The sequence below is a fragment of the Urocampus carinirostris genome, chromosome 18, assembly GCF_059441175.1.
Source record: "Urocampus carinirostris isolate Australia breed hairy pipefish chromosome 18, RoL_Ucar_1.0, whole genome shotgun sequence".
Taxonomy (NCBI): domain Eukaryota; kingdom Metazoa; phylum Chordata; class Actinopteri; order Syngnathiformes; family Syngnathidae; genus Urocampus; species Urocampus carinirostris.
This window is the reverse complement of record NC_142366.1, coordinates 25,839,009-25,862,170: the sequence shown is the minus strand read 5'-3', so window position 1 is coordinate 25,862,170 and position 23,162 is coordinate 25,839,009. Positions and strand designations below refer to the sequence as shown.

General features: G+C 42.9%; 1 protein-coding gene across 1 annotated transcript; it reads right to left on the bottom strand.

Annotated features, from left to right (window-relative positions):
- Window positions 1–22,535, bottom strand: zfhx2 (zinc finger homeobox 2). Its single transcript, XM_088322126.1, has 5 exons — window positions 22,435–22,535; window positions 15,084–15,242; window positions 12,958–13,015; window positions 7,206–11,194; window positions 1–5,282 (listed from the first exon to the last, which is right to left on the bottom strand). The coding sequence occupies exons 1-5, from the start codon at window positions 22,438–22,440 to the stop codon at window positions 4,866–4,868; spliced, it is 4,629 nt and encodes a 1,542-aa protein (XP_088178252.1). The 5' UTR covers window positions 22,441–22,535; the 3' UTR covers window positions 1–4,865.
- Between the last annotated feature and the right edge of the window lie 627 nt (window positions 22,536–23,162).

Sequence of the window (23,162 nt, the reverse complement as noted above, 5' to 3'; positions counted from 1 at the left end):
TGTGTTCAACCAAATTTTATTTTTCAGTATATCAAAGAAAGCATAATGGAGACCAAACATATTAAAGGTACAGTGAGTAGGAAAAGGGAAGCTGGGGATCAAACGATACATAACACCGCCACTATTATTGTTCGATATTCCGAGGAATACCGTTCTCAGTCTGAGCAGAGGTGGCATCAAAAACGACAAGGAATCAAAAAAAAACTCAAAAAGAGCATGAGTAGTACATTGAATAAGTAGTAGTACTTAGTAGTACTAGTAATAATGATAATCAAACTGACGATGAAATGTAAAGAGAATAAAATCAAGATCTCCATAAAAAGTATTACATTTGGACAGTGCAACACCGCATTAGTATGTGTGTCGTATCCCAGTCTTGCCGTCCGAGCGCTTCACATCCGGGGTGATCCCCTCTATTTCCTCAAAGTCGGTGTTTCTCAACAGGTGGGTCGCGGGCCTTCTCGGCAAAATAACACCGAGAGCGTTCAAGTGGTGACGCTCTTTAAAGGTACAGCGTGTAATATTAGACCACTATATAGGTATGTTGCGGTGCAATCGAATGCCGAAAAGCACAAGGAAAAATACAAACTACGGAGACTCAAAGCGGCCGATACATGATATTGTTGTAGAAATTTTTGCGAAAAAATGAAAAGGGGTAAACGGAAACATATTGAAAAAAATGAGAAGAACCTAGAAAATAAGGAAATAGTGGTAAAAGGAAAGAACAAGGAAGTAAATATGGAGGAAAAAATAAAACTAAAAATGTAAGTGGATTTTTATTGTAGAATGAATGTTTGAATTATAAAACTCACTTATGTTAAAGGGGCAGTGTGTGATATGTAATGCCGCCTAAGGGTACAAAAAAACCTGATTTAAATGCTAAGAAAAATTACATTAACTTATACCAATGTTAATTTTCTTTAAAAAAAATATCAGAAATTTTTATTTCACAAAGTAAAAGTTGCCGCCCTGTTTGTCTAGCAGCTTGCTGCTATGCTGCACTCCGTGGCATTGGTTTTCGTTTGGATTAGAACACACAGTGCCATCTAGTGGTCAAATATTTCACACAGAGGCTTTAATAACAACATAGGCACGATTTCCCAGGGAAAGCGAGCGATAGAATTTTGAACCTGGAAAAAGGTAATAAAACCGACAAAATCACAATCCAATGAGACGTGGTCCCTCTCAAACAGTTGGGACAGCCAAAGCCAAGGCCCCCGACCCACGGGTTGAGAAACACGCGTGACAGGACACTGCCGTCCCTCGCGTTGCATCCGGGACGGTGTCGAGTTCTTGAAATGTCAAAACTTTTTTTTGTGCAAATCTGGTGAACTAGTGCAAGAGTCCAGCTGCGGGATGTCCTTTTTTTTTTTACACGTTGCATGAGCGAACACCTCTTGATTGCTTTTTGGTTGGTTTGAAAAGACGGGGAAGGAAAAAAAACAAAGAAAGGATTACTTTGGAATATCTTTTTCTGAATATATATCCTTTTACAAAAAGATCATTTTAGTTTTGCATTTTAGTCAAAAGCATCACATTTAATATACAAAGGGAAGGGGTGAGTGAGACCTGCGTGTCCCCCTCCCGTCCCCGACACAGCACCGTCTTATTAGCTCTCAGTCAAAACAAAACAAAAAAATTCACCATTTTGAACATTTGGGGCGCACCCGTTTACTCTCGCTTGGGCCGCACATAGTTCATATAATTTGCCCGACCGGGACCTTTGACCGAGCGCTCGTCTCTGCGGACATTTTTCAAAAGCTTTAAGGCCATCTTGACGAAGAAGTCACAAAAAAATCTGAAATACAGCGCCCATGATAAAATATTTCCCACCATGACTGAGAACTTTGTCATTGAGCCACATTTCAGGCTTCAAACGAAACCCTCAAATTATTTTCAGAGAATCAATAACAATGAGACACCATCGTGAACATATATCAGCTTTGCCAACTGACTCCAGAGGTTCCCTAAAGGCGACTGAATGATCCAATGTCAACCTAAATGACTAAAAATGACAAACAGTCATCAACTCTCAGTTTAAAGGCACCTGCTCTGTGATGGGCTTTAGAAGTTGGTAAAAGGACAACAGACAGCATACAAAGACCCAAAAACACGCCGGCGGGTTTCAGGATTCAGTTGTGGAAAAGTTCAAAGCAGGAATGGAATACAAGAGAATTTCCCAACATTTACACATCTCCCGAAGAACTGTGCGAGCAAAACTATCAAAATGGATGCATAAAACCACTGCAAACTTACTGGGACTTGGCTGTATCACTAAATGTTCCTCCCAAACAAGGAGAAAACTAATCAGGGAAGCAACCAAGAGGGCCATGATCACATTGGATGACCTGCAGGCATACACCGCTTAGGTTGGACAATATGTGCATAAGATAACTAAAAGTCGTACTTTGCATAAATCTGCTCTTTATGGAAAAGTGTCAAGAAAAAAGCCTATTCTTAAAGAACACCATAAAAAGACCCGTTTGGCATTTGCAAGAATCCGCATGGGAGACACAAATGACATGTGAAACGAGGTGCTCTGGTCAGATGAGCCCAAAGCAGAGTGCAAACCATTACGCTTGGCGTAGGAGTAACACTGCACATCACCCTGAAAACACTCTTCACTGTCCAACATGGTGGTGGCAGCGTCATGCTCTGATGGTTGCTTAGGATAATTCTTAGATGGGAAGGAGTACAGAGCCAAATTCGGGGCGATTCTAGCAGAAATCTGTTGACTCTCTCCAAGAGACTTAAGGATGGGGCACAGGTTCAACTTTCAACAGGGCCCTTTTCTATAATAATAGTTTAAAACTAACATCAGCAAGGCCAAGCCTAAACCCAGACCTCAATCCTATAGAGTATTTGTGGAAAGACCTGTAAAATGCTGCAAACAACTGATCACCCTCAAACCTTAAGCTGTTTTGTCAGGAAAAAGGGGAACATATTTGTTTCGGGGTGTGCAAAACTGATAGGGTCAATATCAATATTAACTTAGAGGGGGCCAATATCTTTGCAAAGCCTGCTTCTCAATTTTCGATTTTTAATACAATATGTTGAAAAGATCCGGTTTCTTTTCACGATTGTGTCTCACATGTTGTGGGTTCTTAGAAAATAGTTATTCGTTAAAAGCATGAAAAAAAATCAGAGGGGGGGGGGGCAAAATATTTGCATGGCACTGTATTTCAGAAAGATTTGCAGTTCAAAGTTGAGCAAAACTGAATTTGTAACGGGGTGAGACCCCCCTAACTGAGTTTTTTCACCCCGACGTCCTTTAAAATCGGCCTTTGACTCGGAAAAACGTGACAACGAGCGCCATTTCTATCATTCGGTCGAAAAACAAGCGGGCCGGAATTCGTGTTGCTGGGTCGTCTTCCCTCGCACAAAACGATGCCTCCGCTTTTAGCGAGATTCAAATGACAAGCACAAAAGAAAAAAAAAAAGATATATATATATATATTAAGGCATCCAACATGCACGAATGCATCTTTCCATCAAAGACACCGGCATTCGAATGCTTCCCAACATCTCCATGTAATATGTCTCAAAGTGCGGTATGCCAAGATTCAGAGAATCCGCTCCCCGACTGGATTGTCGTGAAAACTAAACGCGGGAATCGGGATGGAGGATAGGTGTGTGTGTGTGTGGGGGGGGGGGGGGGGGTGTCGAAAGCCCTATTCTTGCCCTCTTGCTACTGCAGGGATGTCAAACATATGGCCTACAGGGGCAGAGAAGCGAGTCTCTAGACCGGGGGTCTCGGGCCTTGTTCAACCCCCGCGACTCTTTGTTACTAATTAGCGCAAAGGGCATTCACTTTGATACGAATCTCGAAAGTAGAAAATGAGCGAGATGCCTTGCTAAATCGCTAAAAGGTAGCTCGACATTTAGCTAGAAAGGTTAACAGGTAAAGAGTAAAAAGCTAAAAATAAAGCGAGCTAGCTAGAAAACGGGCCAGAATTCAGTTTTATAACTCATAAAAATGAAAATGTTTGCTAGAGAGCAAGCAAAAACATGTCGCCGGAGAGTCGTGGGATAGCGAGCTAGCTCATTCGTTTTCTAAAACCCATAAATTGGAATTTCATGTTATATTTTTCATAAAATTGATTAAAAAGATGGAAAAACTTTCATTTCATACATGAATGGTTTTTACAATCCATGAAGTGCAATTTATTTGAATTTCTAAAATCATTTTATGACCATGGTAATGATTTAAAATGGCCTTCAATAGACCCAGTCAACCGATAAAAACCTCTTTGGACTAGAAAATCACAATGACCAATGGCACCTCGGCTGTCCTTAGAGGACATCCGGGTGCCTGCGGGCATTATGTTGGAGACCCCTGCTTTAGGTCAATTCTATCAAAATGCGAAGCAGAGGCTCCCTCCGGCCACTAGAGGCCAGTGTTTAGTCTGTATACAGTGGTGAAATTCACTATTGTTTTTAGATAAGAACGCTTCCAAGACAATTTCAGAGTCGACCGCGAATTCATTCGGGCCCCGGGGCCGAAACGAGTTTGACATCCCTGCTCTACCGCGTCTTTTCCGAATCGACGTACGTTCGTTCGTCCGCGAGCCGAGAGCGTTCCCCCAAAATATTCCACAGGAGCACATAGGGAGAGATCACGGTGTATTGACGCCGATCAGTTCCGGTCCTGGGAAGTCGCATCCCTTTAAGTTTCTCTTCAAATGAAAAAAAAAAGGCGAGCGTAATCCATCACTTGCAGCAGCGCGAAAACCGTTCGGTGTCATTTGGTGAGAGCTCTAAAAAGGAAATCCGGGAAAAGCAAACTCCAAATCCAAGGCGGAGGAATAGCGCTCGGGTCCAAAGAGAGTCCTCCGAGGAGTCGTCCCATTCCGTACGCCTTTTCTTTAACTGTTGCTGTTAGCCGCCGCCGCCGGAGGCAACCCGATGACGACAAGTGAGCCGGGTCCCACGGGCGACTGGGACACCTGCAGGCTCAGGTTGCGCGAAGCGGCGTTTCCGGTCCCGTTCTTGTTGACCAGAGCGGCGGGCTGGCCGAAGTTAGTGGTGCGCAGTTTGGCCAGGTGAGACGAGGAGAAGACGTGGGCCCGGACCGCCACCCGCGACTCGAAGGAGACCTTGCAGACCTGGCAGGAACCGCTCAGGGTCTCGTTGTCCGCCGCCCGCCTGCTCTCCGGGGAAGCGGTGGATTCCGGGATGTTGAGCTGAACGGGTTTGGGCAGGATGGGACGGTTGGCCTTGAGAGCATTGTACTGCAGGTAACTCCCAGCGCTCAGGAACACGGCCCCGCCGGCTTGAGGACCCTGGGGTGAGATTTCAAAGCGGTGGATGTCAGCAGGAGGTTATTTGGGGTCTACAGAGATCACACAGTAAGCGCTGCCCAGCACCGTCTGCACCAAAGGTAATACCTCCGTATTCTCGTTTGCAGTATTTTGTGACATTTTTACAAGAGAACCCTGCTTGCACCTTATTTTGAAACCGTGATTTATGAGTAAAAATGAAGATCATCGAGGCTTATTTTGACCTTAAGTAATTGCTAGCGGGAGGGAGACGACTTTAAAGTGCCATACATTATTCTCATTTTATAAATTTGATCAAATCATCTAACGTCACATAGTGAAATAAAGCCAGCCGCTCTCTAAATTGCTTTCATTTACTCTGAAAGGAGAAGGCCTCCAATTTCATTTTACTATTGTATGATGACAATAAAACCATTGATCCAAGCCTTCTGATTTCCCAGGGGTTGCGTTCCAAAAATGTCCAACGATATTCAAAACCCACTAAGTAGAAACCTTCCTTTATCAAATATTTGAGAACGAACCCAAATTACAGCTCAAGTATCTAATAAAAGTACTGAACTTAGTTATTCCTTCTACAAAAAAACTTCTCTGTCAAATTCTAATTTGTTTTATACCCAACCTTATTAAGAACATGATCCACCTTATTTTACATGAGACTAATGCCATCCTATGGACATTATGAAAAGCTGCATTTACCTTTGAGACAGCAACCCCAAAACCATGTTGGACCAAAGAAAAAAGAAAATATGTCTGATGCCACAAAGAATTAAGAAAACAAATACTGTATCTCCATTCATTGGAAAATGTTAATTCATACAGTTTTGTCCTACAGAAACCATATATTTTTCCATTATTAAACATTTTCGAAAAAGCACCGGGGAGTGCTAAAGACTCATATGTGGCTCCAGAACATTGAGGAAACCCGGCCTGGTGTTATTTTACTTCAAAAACAATTACCACGGCAACGTACTTTGAAAGTTAAATATTTTCTCTAATAAAGGGACAGATAGTAATATTTGGTGGAACAAAATAAACCATCAAGTAAAACATAATAAACATGAGTACTGAATGAATTTTTATAAAAATCAAATGGTAAGATATTTGTATTTTTTTCCCCATAAAGGGATTGTCACCTAATTTGCTGCCATGTTTAACTGACGTTTTATTGCTCGCTGTGGCACCGGTTTTCATTCGCATTGGACAACAGTGCCATCTACTGGTCTTTGGAGCTGGTCTGTAGGTTGAGTTTGACTATTCTCACCATCCTTCACCTCTGCTTCAGATATTTTTCTTGGCCTGCCACTCTGGGCCTTGACTTGAATCATGCCTGTGGATTCCATTTCCTCACTATGTCCCTCAAAGTGGAAACTGACAGCTGAAATCTCTGAGCTAGCTTTTTGTATCCTTCCCCTTAACAGAACAATATTTGTTTTAAGGTCATTTGACAGTTGTTCTGACACTCCCATGTTGCCAGAGAAGCTGGAAAGAGGAGAACAACTTGCAACTGGCCGCCTTAAATACCCTTTTCATGACTGGCTTCACCTGTGTATGTAGATCATGGGTCAATAAACTTACCAAACAAATTTTGTGTTCCAATAATTAGTGCTACAGTTATTCAAATCAATAATAAAACAAGGGTGCCCAAATTGATGCAACTGCCTACTTTTGTTGAACTAATTATTGCACAATTAAATCCTATGAACTTAATTTCACTTCTCAGATATCACTATGTTTGTCCGCTTATATGATATATTTAACTGAAATTGCTGCCATGTTTAACTGACGTTTTATTGCTCGCTGTGGCACCGGTTTTCATTCGCATTGGACAACGGTGCCATCTAGTGGTCAAATATTGCACCCTGGGGCCTTAAGGAATTAAATACCTAAACAACAAAAAGACAAATACAGAAACAAACGGCAACTTACCAACTTCTCTTGCTGCAATCTCCAGCGCTTCTCCTTGGCTCTGGTGTTCTGGAACCAAATCTGCACCACTTTGAGGGGCAGGCTGAGTTCCGCTCCGACGCTGTCGCACTCCATGGCGTTGGGGTGGGCGCAGGTCTCGTAGCAGGATTGCAAAATGGAGAGCTGCAGGCAGGACAGGTGCGTTCTCGGCCTGCGGCTGGAAGATTGGGCCAGGAAGAGGTTTTCCGTGGCGCCGGATCTACCGGTGAGGGGCGCGGGAGAGACGGCCATCTTTGCCGAGTTGGGGGCGGTGGGGCTGACTGGCGCGATGTTGGGAGTGGGAGGGGGCTGGATGGCGCGAGGGGGCGTGTGAGGGGGATGAGCCAGTTGCTCTCGCGACAGAGTGTTGATCCTGATGGAGGATTTCGGGTTCCAGTAGTTAAAGCCGTTGGCTTTCGGGGGCGGCGCGGCGGGAGGAGGTCTGTTATCGATGGGCACGGTGGGCATCTTGGGCACCATGCGGTTGGTGATCCGAGGCGCCGTCTCGTTTTCGTCATCGACGTCCTCGTCCGTTTTCTCGTCTTCGCTCTCCTCTCGTTTAATCTGCAGAGTCGGACGAGGGCGGACGGCGGTCGGATCCTTGGGAGACGACAAAACGCTTGCGACCGTTTTGGGGGCAACGTTGGCCACGGTGACGTTGCCGGGGGATTCCGGGGCGGTTTTTGGCATCGCAGAGGCACCGCCGCTCGCCGCGGGTGCGGCCGAAACCATTTCCTTGGGCTTGATCGGAACGGGAACGTTTTTCTTCACCGGGACGGGTTTATTCTCCGTCTTGACGCGGGGCGGCACGGGCGGAGCGGGCGTGGTGCGGCCCGTTTGCTCGGCGGCAGGTTTGTTTGAGAAAATAGGTTTGGAAAGCGGCCAGGTGAATTTGATGAGGGGTTTGCCGACCGCCGCCAAGGTGCCGTCGCTGATAAATCGGACTTCGCCTTTCCTCTCCCTCGCCCGCATGTTCTGGAACCATATCTGCACCACTTTTTTGGGAAGGTGAACCCATTCGGAGATTTGTTCAAATTCGTGTTTTCCGGGGTTAGGATCTTTGAAATAGCAACCGTAGAGAATATCCAGTTGGGCCCCTTGTATGATGGTCCTGGAACGCCGCATATCGTGATACCTTTTCCCTTTGACCTTCCTCTGCTGTTGGACTTGCTCCCCGTCCTTTTCCATGTCTTTGCGGTCATCGTCCAGGGCGCTGTTCCTTTTCTCTTCTGGCCTTGTGTAAATACTCATCTTTGCCATATTATTGCTGTTAACTAGATTCACGCGACTGTTTGAAGACATGGTCGTAAGAGATTCGGGTTTCAGCTGAACAACAACAAGACCTTGAGACGTAGGCCTGAGGCCCAGTCCATCCAGTAGCTGACCTTTTTGCGGTGAAATTTTCTCAACTAAGGAGGAGGAGGAATTGTTTTTTCCCATACTGAGGTCGAGCGCGGTCTCACAGTCGCCGCCCCCGTCGGACAAGAACTGAGAGGATTGGCTGGAGGGAGACGAGGATTGGGAAAGCATAGAAGTGGGGAAGCGTGAAATGGAAGGTGGGCTTGAAAAGACTTTGCTGCCGACTCCAACCAATGACGGCGCTAGCGAGAGCACATAGGGGCTGAGCAGTTGAGCCGAAAACGGGGCGATGGAAAGGGGAAGCGAGTGTAAAGCTCCACTGGGAATCTGGTCGAGGGAACAGGGCAGTGAACTCGGGGGATCCCCCTGGGCTTCCAACTCGAGATCCAATTCAGGATCCAGTCTCTCCCTTTTCCCTTCCAGCTCATGTTCAAACTCTCCTTTCCTTTTCTTCTTGCCAAACCTACTTGCGCCCTCGTCATCGTCTTCATATTCGTCCTCCGCGTCAGACAGAAACACAGTTGCGGAACGTAACACTTTACCTCCGATTGAACTTTGATCGCAATGAACCTCACGTTGCACTTCATCTTTGGAGGGGCTGTGCGGGGCTTCCCGAAAACTTCCGTTCTGACTTTCCTCGTCAGTCACGATCACGGAGGTGTAAACCTCGTTCTCGGAGTCGGACGTCAGACAGGAATCTCCCTGACCCTCTCTTTCATCATCTTGCGGCCTGCGCTGCCCTCTCGTATGAGACAGATCAATTGCCTGACTACCGGACTCCTCATCATTTTCCTCCTCCGCTATGATCAGAGAGCTTTCTTCGTAATCAAAGTCATCACTGCTTTGTGTGTGCATTTCAAATCCCGATGAGCCGTGACGTGTGAGCTCAGAGTATCTCGCTCTCTGTTTGGCGTCATTTGCTCGACAAAGCCACTTTCGAACCTCTTCTTCTGAAAGACCGACCTCTCTTCCTAGGGCCGCACAGTCCTCACGTGAAGGGCTCACCGCGTCGGCCTCACTTCGCGACTCTAAGAAAGCCTTGAGTACTTCGGACTGAAACTCAGACAACACTAGAGATTCGGGATTATTTGTCTCAATTGCGTGGCAATCTGGCAGATGTCGGTTGATTAAGGCATTTGAAACCGTGCTGGATTTGGAAGTACCGATAAATCCACAAGGACTAGTCGCTCGTTGGGATTTTTGCGGTGTGGAATCGAGGCTCGGAGTGAGATTCGATTGTACGGGGCTTGAACTTGGGTAGCTCGTTATTGATAGGGTTGGGGATTGGTTATTATTGCGGGGGCATTTTTCTGCAGCAACTACGGAGGAACTTAGACTTGCCGATTTGTCATTTTCCAAATCCATCTGACGGGTCAATGTTCTGCTGTCTTTGGGAGCCTCGTCTTCCTTACTTTCAACTTGCGGTTTGCTTCCTCCATCGGGACAAATTTCTTCTCCGGGTTCTTCTGTTTTTATGCAATCCCCGACCTTTATCTGATCCAAGGGCTTTTCCATACTCTCACGCTTCACGTTCTCCGCAACTGCTGGTGTTGGAAGTGCGAGGGGCCCCTGCTGCATCTGTAACAAACTAAGTCTTTGGGTCAGGAGGGCTTGTTGCGCTTGGTTAAGACCTACAAATGGCACACACTGGGTAAGGAGCTGTCCTTGCTGGTTCTCTGGAGACTGCTGGGTTTGCTGGGCTTGAAGCCCGTTGAAAAGCAAGGGCATGACCATGTGAGGCTGAGGCACAATCTGAGCTGCGTCGGCGCCGGTAGGGTGGCCGGCTGCAAACAGAGAAGGGAGTAGGGGGTGCGGGAGAGTGCTGGGGCTGGACGTGAGGAGGGTGAGAAAGGCCGAGACCGCCTGAGCAGAAGCCACAGGGGGCGCGACGGGGGCAGAGGGAGCCACTTGCGACATTTGGATGTGCTCGGCGTCTCTTGCTGTAGTCACCAACGGGCCTTCGGTGGTTGCACATTTGGCGGTGGTCGACAACTCCCTGGGTACACTTGAAGAAGTACTCACAGCGGTTTTGGGAGTGTTGGCATTGCTGCCTGCACAACTGCGAAGGGTACCTGCGCTGCTCGCAGCATTTCTAGTGCGCGTCTGGTGCAAGACCGATTTCATATGGCTCTCGAGGGTGATGGAATGATTATACGAGACTCGGCATACAGCGCACTGGTAGGGTTTGTTTGATACGTATGGCCGAGAAAGAACAGGAGTTGAAGGGGGCGGAGGGTCGATTTCCCCGCCTTGAGTCCTTGTCATTTTCTGAATGTGGGCTGCAGAATAGTAATGAACACTCAGGGCAGTTCTGTTGGGAAATGCTTCCTGGCAAGCGGTGCATTTAAAATGAGTGTTATTTTCAGCAGACGGGCATTTTTTACCAGTCGAGTTTTGACTGCCATCTGCTACGTTTTCAATTTCGACCGCAGTTTGTTTGGCTCCTGCGATTTCATTTGCCTCGGACTCTCGCTCCGCTTCAGCTTCGCTTCTATCCCATTCCAACATCCTGTCTTCGTCCATCTTCTTCTCGCAGTGGGGGTTGTCTAAAGAAGACTGGCAGGGTTCAGAGTTGATAGGTTCAGTTGGCCTCACTTGTGTACAAACTGCGGCTGAGAGAACAGATAAAAAGCCAAATATAAATATAATTGTAATTGTCCAGGCAGAATTGTAATGATTTTTAGACCATTTTAATTGGCCATGGTGGACTTTGAACTTAAATTCTTCAGACACATTCAACACCCGGGGTATGTATGTATGACAATTTGTATCCACGCATGTACAGTATTTACTCTAGTAAATGTGCGCGTGGGAAGGAAATCATACCATGCTCTGGCCCACCTCTCACAAGCGAGCTAAAGTGCGAATCGGTGTCGTGCTCAGGGGCTTATCTATTGCGCTAACACTACAAAAAAAGCACACAATGGTTTGAAACGGCGAGATGATGTACCACCGCTCAATCTAGGTTTTGTATGTAACTAGTACCAAAGTAACACATCGCCAAAGCCATTTCTCTAACCTCTCAATTTTGGGGGCATTTATCTGATTATTTGTAATTTAGCGCCTTTTTAAAGGTGGGCTGTGTCATTTGAGGTGTCCATAAAAAGTTATTTATTTTCTCAACCCCTTAACGTTCAGTTGATAAACAAATACTTGTCTTTAGATGTCACCAGTCACTGAAATACCATGTATCATTTGAAAAGCTTAAATTCTTGGGATTCAAGATGCGATAGTTTAAAATATACTCATCAGAAAAACATCACAATTATTCTGAAATAAGATACCGGAAAACTATAAATCCAGTGAAGCTCACCAATTACGTCCCCTCGCAGACATTAAATGAGTTGAATGTGCGAAAATATGAAGTCTCTACTTCCAGAACCGTCCAGTGAATCCAAGCGTTTAAAATATTTACTCCATAACGCACGATAATGCAGAAATAAAAAAATCCACCTAAAAGCATTTCTACTTCATTGGACGTTCCTTGTTGTAATCGGATCATTTCGCTCCGAAACTCCCCTTTAAAAATAAAGACTCGTGAAATTATTCCCAATATGGTCGTTAGCTTATGACATTTAGATTGACACCACATTCTGCCGGCCTGCCTTAGCATATATAAAACAATAAAAAATCATTAAATTCGTGCAAAAATTACAAAAACTGGTGATCTTTCCATGTCTCTATTGCAGATTGTGCACACGTGATAAATGTGTGCAACGCTGGATAGTGAGGGGACTTGCAGTTTATTCTAGTGTCTAATTTGAATACACTCCGTACATTTGCATATAGTACTTTTCAAAATTTCATTGGCTAACACATTGCTAACCGATGTGTCAATCATCATCTGAATCAGTCAAGTTATTTGGAGCCAAAATAAGGCATATATAGGCCCTCATTGGCTATTGCAGGCTGTGGACCTTGAAGAGAAGCTTGCAATTGGTGGAAAGTGGTGTCAATCGAACAGTCTAAGCCCACAGCCATATGGGAAAAAAAATCAAAGGCGTTTGTTTTCTTGTAAAAGAGAATTTTGAGAAAAAACAGACGTGCAGAAATGCTTTCAGGTGCATTTTTTTTAATCTGTCGGCATTATCGTATGTTTTGGATTCAATGGACTATTTTGAATGTAACACAATCATGTTTCTAGAGAATCGTTTCATCATTGGAATACTAGGGCACTTTTTGGGTGAGTTATAATGATTTTCTGGGATGAGTACATTTCAAAATAGCATATCTCGAATCCCAAGAATGTAAGTTTTCCAATGATATGTGACGAGACTCTTTTCAGTGACCAGTGACATCATACAGACACGTTTTTGCTTCAGACTGCTTACATGTAAATTTAAATGAAAAGAGGAAATCGTGTTCTGGCAATTACCTGACGATATTAGCGCACCTTCATCCTCTTCTTCTCTGGCATCCCGTTTTAAAACAGACTAAAAGAAAATCAGAGAACATAGTCAGGAAAAAAAAACAAAAACCCGACACCGCTTCTGATGTGTTTTCAATCCCGCAACACTTGGGTGTGACCCGTTTCTGTGCGGCTTGATTACACATAACAGCTATGGAATGCCTCTAATTTTCCAATTAGCCCAAAGGCACATATATAGCTCATGTTTTCATCCACCAGTTTTAGAGAACACAAAACTCTTTCAACAGAAATACGCTAATAATTGAAAGGTATACCGTTTCAATTATTGGACTGAACTTGAAAAAAAAAAAAAACTGTTCATTTTGTTAACCATCAGAAAATGTTTAAACACTGTTGACAAAATATTTGAGACTATCCTGTAGGGCTGCAAACAACGACTATTTTAGTAGTTGACCGACGATTGAAACAATGAATCGAATCATAAGATAATTTTTTCTCTTAAATTTAGCATAAAGTTTATAAGGAAAAGGAAAGAAAAATTGGTACAACGAAAAATACATAATAAAGGGAGAGAGAGTAATACTTAGTGTGTCTCCTAATGGTACAAAAACTTAATAAAAAATGTAAATAAATTTAAAAAAAAAAACATTGATTTTACAAAGTGGAATCCACACTTGCGCCGCCGCCGTGCCAGTGACCCTCGCTCGCACTCGACAGCACAGTGCCATCTAGTGGTCGAATATTACACACCGAGCGAGGTTTTAAACATACTCGTACAAAAATTGAATAGAAATCTAAAACCAATAAGGCTCGGTCAGTGGACAAATCCGTAAATAAACCTCTGTCAATTTTGTTTATAAACAAGCAGATAAAAAACACATTTAAATGACGTTTAGCAGCCGTTAAACAGTAAATAAAACAAATGTGTGCATTTTGTGAAGTACATTCAGTGGCTAACTGCAAAGTCTGCAACCAAAAAACTTAAGGATTCTCAACAGTTTGATATCAAACCGTTTTAACAACTGACGTTCTTTGGACTGCATACATTTTATTTCAAATACGTTAGTTAGGCGCAGTCTGCCCTAACGCTCCGGCTCTCTTTTATAGCAACATATACGCTACAGTTCAATCTAGTCTGCAAGTACGGGTTCCTGCAGCTTAAGGCAAGTTAAATTCAAGACTTTTTGAGGACTTATTAATGCCTTTTGAAATCAAGTTTAAGACCAAGTCGACAAAAAAAAAAAACCAAAAACTGTTGAAACAAACAAAACAACAAAAGAAAAATGTTTATTGCACGGAATACATCATGCCTTGTACATTTGACCAGGCAAATCTTTTAGCCATGGCGAAAAATGTTTGTCAGACAGCCATTTCTCATGAAATATGCACTTTACAGGCATATGTCCAAAGTAAACCAAGTTGCTTTGTGCAAAGTGGGTAGACCTAAGACATGAAACTGTTCTGAAATGCCCGGCTGAAACCACATCGCCGTTTCGATAGCTCCGTAAATCGGTGATTTATTAAAAAAATACAATCAATAAAATGTTACTTCATCTTTTTAGATCAAACAAATAGAAAAAGTATTATGTGTTGACATTTTTTAGATGCTCGAGAATCGGATTTAAGACATTTTAATGCCAATGAAGGTCTAATTTCTAGAAAAAGGAATGCCTTTTAAGGCTTTTCCAGGATCCGCAGGAACCCTGAAGTAGTCTCTGTATTCGCCGTACTCTGGTTAAAATGTTCCCAAACTTTAGAAATGTTGGTAAGCGTACTTAATATTGACGATTCCATATCTGTATTCTATGTTACCGCAAGAGACAGAGACACGATTGCGCCTGAAGGGCTCTCGGCAGTAATTATATTCACGTAGCGATGCCTCATTCTGTTGGAAAAACTTGTCCGGCGACAATAGTCCACAATAAACTTTCCATCGCCGACTATTTCTATGAAAAACGTCGAGTGATTGTTGCAGCCCTACTATCCTGTAACCCCCGAATGAGAAGTGTTTCCAGAGCACTTCGGTGGAAGTGGCATCTAAAAGAAAACAATGAAACCTTTGAAGAGGTCCTGGAAAGAAAAAGACCTCGAAGAAACAGAAACCTCCGGCGGTCTTGCACAATTACACTTACTATGTCCAACAGTTTGTCGACACAGGTCGGAACTACGCTGTGTTGCTCAGTGAGGTGTCGAGACAGGGAGGCTTGGTCTTCTTGACTTTTTTGGCACAGGGGGCACAACCACGCTGCTGTGCCATTGCTGTAACTGCTCGATTTCTCCCCCGACTCCTCCTAATGAAGAAAACAAAGATGGGCGCAGTACCGTAAGATGGTGGCAGAGATGCATTTACAGTTAAGATGTGCTTTTTACTACACATTTGCATTGATACTCATTCGAAGTCGGAAAGTAAAATTGAAATGATTGGGAAAAAATTGAAACGGAAAAACAGCACTGTGGCTGAATTTAGTCTTTTTATGCACATAACAGCTTGATGGGTGAGAAGCACACCAACACAAATGAGAAAATGTGACAAATGCTAAAAAAATGTTTGTTTTTTTAATTACATGGACTATAATGAGATTAATGCCTTGAAATACAATGTCTAAGTTGTTAAAACTATCGTTTTCAATAATGGTACTGAATTTGAGACTATTAATATGTCAGAACAGCACAAGTTACTATGGTACCTTTGTCGGACTGCACAGTCCTACCCTGAACTGATCAAACTAGGCAAGAAAAAGAGACCATTACCAAACTCTTATCAATATTTAAAAGTCTTCAACGAAACTGAATAAACAATCAGAGTATGTTAAAAAGACCTATGCATGCACACAGGAGAATCTGAAGTGTGCACAGAGAGAAACTTAGCAAAGGCAAGAAAAAATCAGGACTTTTATTAAAAAAAACTGATAAAAATCACAAACTTAAATCAAATTATTAGTGTTATTATTTGTCGATTTAAAATATGTACGAGAGGTCCTTCCCAAAACTCAAGAAGTTCCGATTTTGCCAATTTAGGTTAACCATGTTTGGACACTAACCTAACCCTAAACGCCTAATTATTTTCAGGTTTTAACTTTCAGTTTTGTCATGAAGAAGCTCAGGAGGTAAAGTACTCGTCTTGGGAGTGAGAGGTCGCAGGTTCGATTACAGACTCCGCGGAATTAAATGTGGACGTGTCCTAGGGCAAGACACTGAAGTCCTTATGCCCCTGATAAGCATGGTGTGTGAGAGTGTGTGTGAAAGGGTAAGTGTGAAACCCATTGTAAAGCTCTTTGGGAGGTCTTCGGTAACTTAAAAAGCGCTGTAGAAATGCAGACCATTTTACCATCAAACTGACGTAAAATATAATGATCAGATCAAATCCTTGAGCATTCTTTTTTTGCAACACAATTTTTGACTTGAAACTTTGTACACATCAAACTGTGATAAAGCATCTCCCCTATTTCTTTGATACGGATTTTTGTCTTATATTGTCATTCTTAACATTACTTACTGGGCTAAACTGTTTTCATATTCGTACTTAATCAGGTTGTTGATATGTGTTGTTGTCAAGTTGGAATAGCTCAAATTCCCCAATTCTTGACTTTGGAGGGAAAAAACAGACTAAAAAGAGAATTATAAATATATCAAAAAAGCATAAATCCATTATCAAACGGGCCTAGATTCATGATGACTACAATTGCTTATTAAATCATTTCACTTCAAATACAATCTTGCTGGGTTAACTGTATTGGATCCTTTAATGAGTGTTTCAAATCATTTCATAGAGCTCTTATTGCAACTTCGAGCAGGCTGTAAGCACTCCATTGTAAACATCTGTGCCAATTTATCCCGACTCTCTTTTATCTTATTTTTCCCTTGATAGTCTTTATCACATGTATACCCCAGCTGAAGTGCCATGTCTAATTCTGTTGCGTACAATGTTTTACCTCATTATCACTGACAATAAAGACAATTCCATGCAAATAGGCGGTGCTAAATGTGCGCTCATCACTATGTCTTATCCAAATCTGTCGGTTGTTGGTAAATGGCGTAAAATAAGTGTCATATTTAACAGCAACTGTTGTCAGCAATAGGTGAGCCACATTGAGGTTTATTTGGGGAGATTTTATTCGAGAGGAAGTCAAACTTGAAATAAAATGTAATAAACAGTTTAAATCTTTATAAATTCAATTTAAGTTGCTTTACATTTTTCATTCAATTTTATAAAGTTGCAAAAATGAATGGACCTGCTAGCATTTGATGCATCTCAAGGCTCACTGGACACCATATTTTGTTTCGGTCCTAAAGCCAGAAACATTTGCTTTATCTTCACAGTGATGGACTAGCCGGCTTCAGATGCGATGATGCTCGACCACATGCAGTGAAGTTTAAATAGATAGATAGATAGATAGATAGATACTTTGTTCATCCCCGAAGGGAAATTCACATTTCCAGCAGCATCCCTGAGCTGAGAACAATCGAGAACAATCGAAAATAACACGGGAGCTGCTGGAGTGGCTGCCATTCGTGACGGCGCCGGAAGAAAAGATAACACAAGTAACAGTGCACTTCCATTTACAACAAAGCATAAGTAGTGAGGTCTTCTTTTGGAAAATGGCATGAACAGCACGCTTAGCAGGGACACTTAATTCACATGGATCACAGCCCAACGAGCCATTGCATTACTTGTTAACACGACATTTCGGCATGAATCAATCTAGAAATGGGAATTGAATATTAGGTTGGCCAAAGTATGCCATGCAATGTTGTGTCATAGATAGTCAAATGTACAGGAAAGTCACAGTAACTGGTTAAAATTGCAACACTGCCTTGAATTAGCTCATTGAATGTTGGCAAAATAGAGTAGAATTTCATGTAATTGGAGTAATTGTAACATTCAACCATCTATTACTACCCAAACGGAAAATAAATGACTTTTGCAACCGTATCAAAGTCATGTTTTGCTTTAATTGTCTGTCAATTCTGAGTATTATAGGTTTTAAAACCTGATGAGTCACTCCCTGAAGACTGTTGTGGGACATTCCAGCACCAATTGACACAATACGCTGAAATGAGCACCCCCCAGTTAATGATGATACGCCATCATGTCTGACTGCAACATGCCTCAAGATAGCTAAATTGTTGAGAATACATCTGTCAAAATTTAAGACTCAAGGGTTAGATTTGTCTAGCTGCAGGATTTTTGTGAGAACACCCAATGAGTTTTTGCCTGTATTACGCTAACTGCAAATTATCTCCACTTTTGTTTTTTTGTTTTTGCAAATTATAAACGTTTTGGCCTGAAATAGCATAAGGCAAGAACATGCTCTTTAAAAAAAGTGTTACCCATCAATTTGTTAGTCTTATAAAAACACACGTTTTACGGGCACTGCAATGGCACCATTGTCCACCAGTGGAAGAACTTGATTTTATTTGCACTTTCAAAGACTAATTTACATAAAGCGGTTTGTCCCATTTAATTTATTTTTTTGCACTTGACAGCATTGCTTGAAAAGTGCCATACATTAGCAGTAAAATGTAGCCACTAGAGCAGGCGTTTCCTACCTTTTTCAAGCAGAGAGCTACTTTTTGTTACTTATTGGCGCGAAAGGCACACTTTGGTGTTCATTTCTAAAATAACAACTTTTTATTAATAATTTTCTACTATGGTTCACCGGGAAATCACAATAACCTAGCACCGGTGAGCTATTTTCAGAACAGGTCTGCAGGCACCTCAGCTGTCATCAGAGGGCCCCACGTTGGGCAACCCCGGCACTAGAGATGAGCATTTCTATTCAGGTACTCTTCATTCCTTTTTTTAGCTTTTCAAAATAATGATTTGATGCAACAAAAAAAAATGGAGATTAGGTCATGCAAATACTGATACCTAAACCTTGAGTAAACTTCATTACCACTAGTACAATATTTTATTCCTGCAGTCCAAATTATTAAAATTGGACGATTTATATTTTTCTTCACAACTTATTGAAGATCAACAAAAACACCGTGCCAGAAAACATCCAAAAAGATTCCCTCGGAAAGAGGGAAGTTATAACTTAAGGGGCTGTAGTAAATTCAAAATCCCAAAGGCGAGAACTACCATGAAAAGTATGTGTGTGTCTGTGTGTGGAGTCAAACTTTGGAACAATTTACAAGACCAGATCAAAAAATGTCCAACTATTCACGTGTTCAAATATAAATACAAAAAAAAGCATTACTGGCAGAATACAGAGATGAAGAAAATGGCTTATTTTCTCCACCCCTTCATCTTCCATATTAAATACATTTAATATCCAATATAACAAATCTCACGGATATACATATTACATAGGTCAGATATCAATAATTATAATAACAACAGTCACATATTTTATACACTAATCATCGTAGTACCCATCTTTTAAAGTTATAATGCTACTAGTCACTAAATATTGTGACACCAATGATAATGACAATAGCAATAGTAAGTTATGAGATAGTAACAGTAACAATAACAACGAGGTTAACAATAGTTGTAAACACAGTATTTCCAATCTCTCGTATCCTTACACGGCTGCACGGCCGCTATTGGGAAATGTGAAGCGCACTGTAAAGCGCTTTGGGAAGTCTTGACTTGAAAAGCGCTTTATAAATGCAGATCATTTCATTTTATTTCATTAAGCAAATATTGCTGCTGTGGTTAGGGGAGCAATTGAATTTCAACCTGAAGAGAACCCGTCAACATGACAGGCGACCTTAAAGATCACCCTCAAATTACTAAAGGAACTCAATAAAATAACCACATTTATTTATTTAATCGTCTGACGCTGCTATCGGCATGCGAGTGTGAGTGAATGGGCACATTGTAAAGCGCTTTGAGAGGTCTTTATTAGTCAAGTCATTTTTATTTGTATAGCCCTAAAATCACGAAGAGTCTCAAAGGGCTTCACAGATTATTATCTACAGATGCACTACAGGGTGGCTGTCCAGGGAAATTGTCCAGTTTTAGTGAACTGTCACTTGATGATCTCAAACAGGTGGTGAATGCGGCCAAACCGACAACTTGCCAGTTCGACCCGCTCCCAGGTTCACTTATTAAAAGTCTTTTTGGCGTCCTTGGACCTTCAGTTCTAAATATTATAAACATATCACTCTCCCCAGGTGTAGTTCCAGCAGCTTTTAAGTCTGCCGTTATTAAACCCACACTGAAACGACCCAACCTTGATCCAGAAATCTTAAGTAATTATAGTGTGAGGAGGGTGACGAGGACAGCAGAGAAAATCATCGGAACTTCTCTCCCCTCCATTCAGGACATTGGCCAGAAGCGCTGCCTATCCCAAGCTAAGAACATTATCAGGGACCCCTCTCACCCCCATCATGGACTGTTCACTCTGCTAGCCTCTCGGAAGAGGTACTGCAGTGTGCGGTGCAGTACCACCAGGTTCCACATTAGTCTTGTCCCCCTGGCCATTAGACTGTTAAACGGTCAATCAAACACATAGTAAATCTAACTGCTGCTAATCTGTACATCTGTTGGTTTTGTTTGACTTTTTGCACTACTGGCAGTTCTTTAGAGCTAGCCACTCCTTGCACATCTGTTTCTCTGCACTATTGTACTTACAGCGTTATTGTTACAGTGTTATTGTTACTGTTTACCTGACTGCCCATTTTGCACATCTGGTTAGCTGCTCCTCTTGCACTATTTGCGCTACTGTAAAATATTATACATAGCCATAATTATTTAGTATATTATTAGTACTCAATACTCCAACTCAATACAACATTTTATTTATATCTGTACATTCAAGGAAACTGTGCGGGTCAGATGTATCGACATTTCGTTCTGTATACACGTGTACTAGAATGACAAGAAAGTAGATCTGAATCTGAATCTGTGTCAAACCTACCTTTCCTTTCTAAAGTACTTGAAAAAGTAGTGGCAAAGCAGCATGAATGATTTCATATCCAGGAATAACCTTTTTGAATCTATGCAATCAGGATTCAGGGCTAACCACTCTACTGAGACAGCTCTGATCAAGGTAAGAAATGATCTCCTACTGGCAATGGATTATTGGCTTGAAAAGCGCTATATGCAGACCGTACCATACAACTAAAACCGTTTCTTAGGAATATTTCTTTGTGGATCCATGTAAAAAATGCATAGTAGCAGACCACACGTTTGATTATTTCAACCTTTTTGCTGCATGTTGAAAAGACTAAATATTTGAGTACAAATTAGCATTTGTACTGACTTTGATGTGTCAAACGTCTAACTGCCAGGAATGTCCCCAGTGCTGTTTAATGTCCATCCAATTTGCAGTAGACCCTCAAATCCAAACGAAGTGGTTTGGATCGATTTTTGGAGAAAGTTTTCCGAGATTTAAGCAAACATAGGAAGAAAATGCAAGCGAAAAATGGACCCATGCGACAACTGCTGCCTACAATCCCCCACTTCCTCCTCATGCCAATTAGCAAGCTAGCAAGGGTATAAAACCAGAAAACACTCGGAGACTTGAAATACCATCCAACACAAATGGTTTAGTTTGTTACGAAATCTCAAAAAGCAGACTTTAACGGAGAATTCCACGTTGACAGTTGACTATCCATAAAGACGGCTAATTAACCGGAGAAGCAAACCAATTAGCTAGCAAGCTAGCAGCCTCCCCTCGCTTACCGTCTCAACTCGGTTGACTTTACTCACGAATTCCAACGTAACAGGCGATAAAGTTGTTCCGCGAGGGAGACGCGGGGCTTCGGGGAGAGTCCAATTGAAGTGTGCGGGGGAATGGAGATAAACACACGGGTGGTTCGAATGGTGTCACTCGGCTAAGCTAGCTGTTAGCAAGGCGAGATAATTAAGCTTACAGGGCGAGTCTCTCTATCTCTCTCTCTCTTTCTCTCTCTCCTTTTTCAAGCTCTCTCTACCTCCCTTCTTTTTTACGATCTCCGGATGATCCAGGTGTCCCAAAACTGCAGATACTTCATGAAGACCCTCTCCCTATTCGTCGCGATCTACCAGGCAACCCCCGAGCACCTCCTGCGCCTTGCTCATGAGCGCAAATTGCGGCCTAGCACCGAACCAACGCCATTTAATTAACGAAAACGTTCTCGGTTAACAGATGTGCTTCCCCTCCTACCTTTCGACGAAACCCCCCTCTCTCTTCGCGTTAATCCCTCAACGCGTGCTCGTCCTAGGGTGACATTTCCGATCCACGGTAGGAGAAATCAAACGTTTGACGAGATTGGAAAAGAAGAAGAAAAAAAAGAAGACTTGGAGAGAGTGAGTCCCGATCGTCGACGATGGGGGGTGGTGCTAAGCGAAAAGCGATCGAGGAGATAAAAGAGGAGGAAAAAAGTTTGGGGTTTAATGTTTGAAAAAAGGGGAGTTGGGGTGAGTAAGTGTGGCTGGATGTTTTCTCCGAAGGAGGCCAGATACTAAGCAACCCCCCACCCAGCGATCGCAAGAGGGGTTTTAATGAAGTTGGCTGCAGCCATGAGCTCATGCTTGTTTGTTTTTACCTGCATGGTCGCAGCTCCGACACTCACAAGTGAAAAGTTTTCTCGCTGGCGTATCCTTCTTGACTTCTCTCTTGCGGTGTGTGGGTCTCCCCCCTCCCTCCATTCGTCCTCTTCTCTTTCCCCTAGTAAACACACCACAGCTCCCCCCAAGGCTGATTGCTGACATTCGGAATGGGCGAGCGCACGCGAGGAGAAGAGGATACTTGGCGTTTTGGTATCGGTTCGATATCGGTCGATCGAGTGGAGCAGGGGGTGCTGACGACCTAGAGGAGGGGTCTCAAACTCAATTTAATTGGGGGGGTGGATCAGGTTTGCCACATGAAAGGCTCTGATAAAACAAAAACTTTCCACTGTTCTAAAATATCCATCCATTATCTGCACTGCTTATCCTCAGTAGGGTTGCAGGGGTGCTGGAGCCCATCCCAACTTACTTCGGGCAGTGGGCAGGGGACACCCTGAACTGGTTGCCAGCCAATCGCAGGGCACACAGGGACAGATAATTTGCCCGCGCATTCACACCTAGGTACAATTATTATTATTAATTAGGTTAGGCCAATTAACCTAACATGTATGATTTTAGAGGAAACCGGCCTAGCACAGAACCAACGGGAGGAAACCCACGCAAGCACGGGGAGAACATGCAAACTCCACACAGGAGGTTCGATCTCATGACCTCAGAACTGTGCCGCACATGCGCTAACCACTGCGCCATTGTGCTGCCTGTTCTA

Bases quoted from the DNA above. Each gene is read 5' to 3' on its own strand.
- zfhx2 (XM_088322126.1), bottom strand. The intron at 13,016-15,083 runs GTAAGTGTAATT...ATTTTCTTTTAG, and splicing joins TCGACAAACTGTTGGACATA to TCTGTTTTAAAACGGGATGC. The intron at 11,195-12,957 runs GTAATTGCCAGA...CTGTTCTCTCAG, and splicing joins AGGTGCGCTAATATCGTCAG to CCGCAGTTTGTACACAAGTG.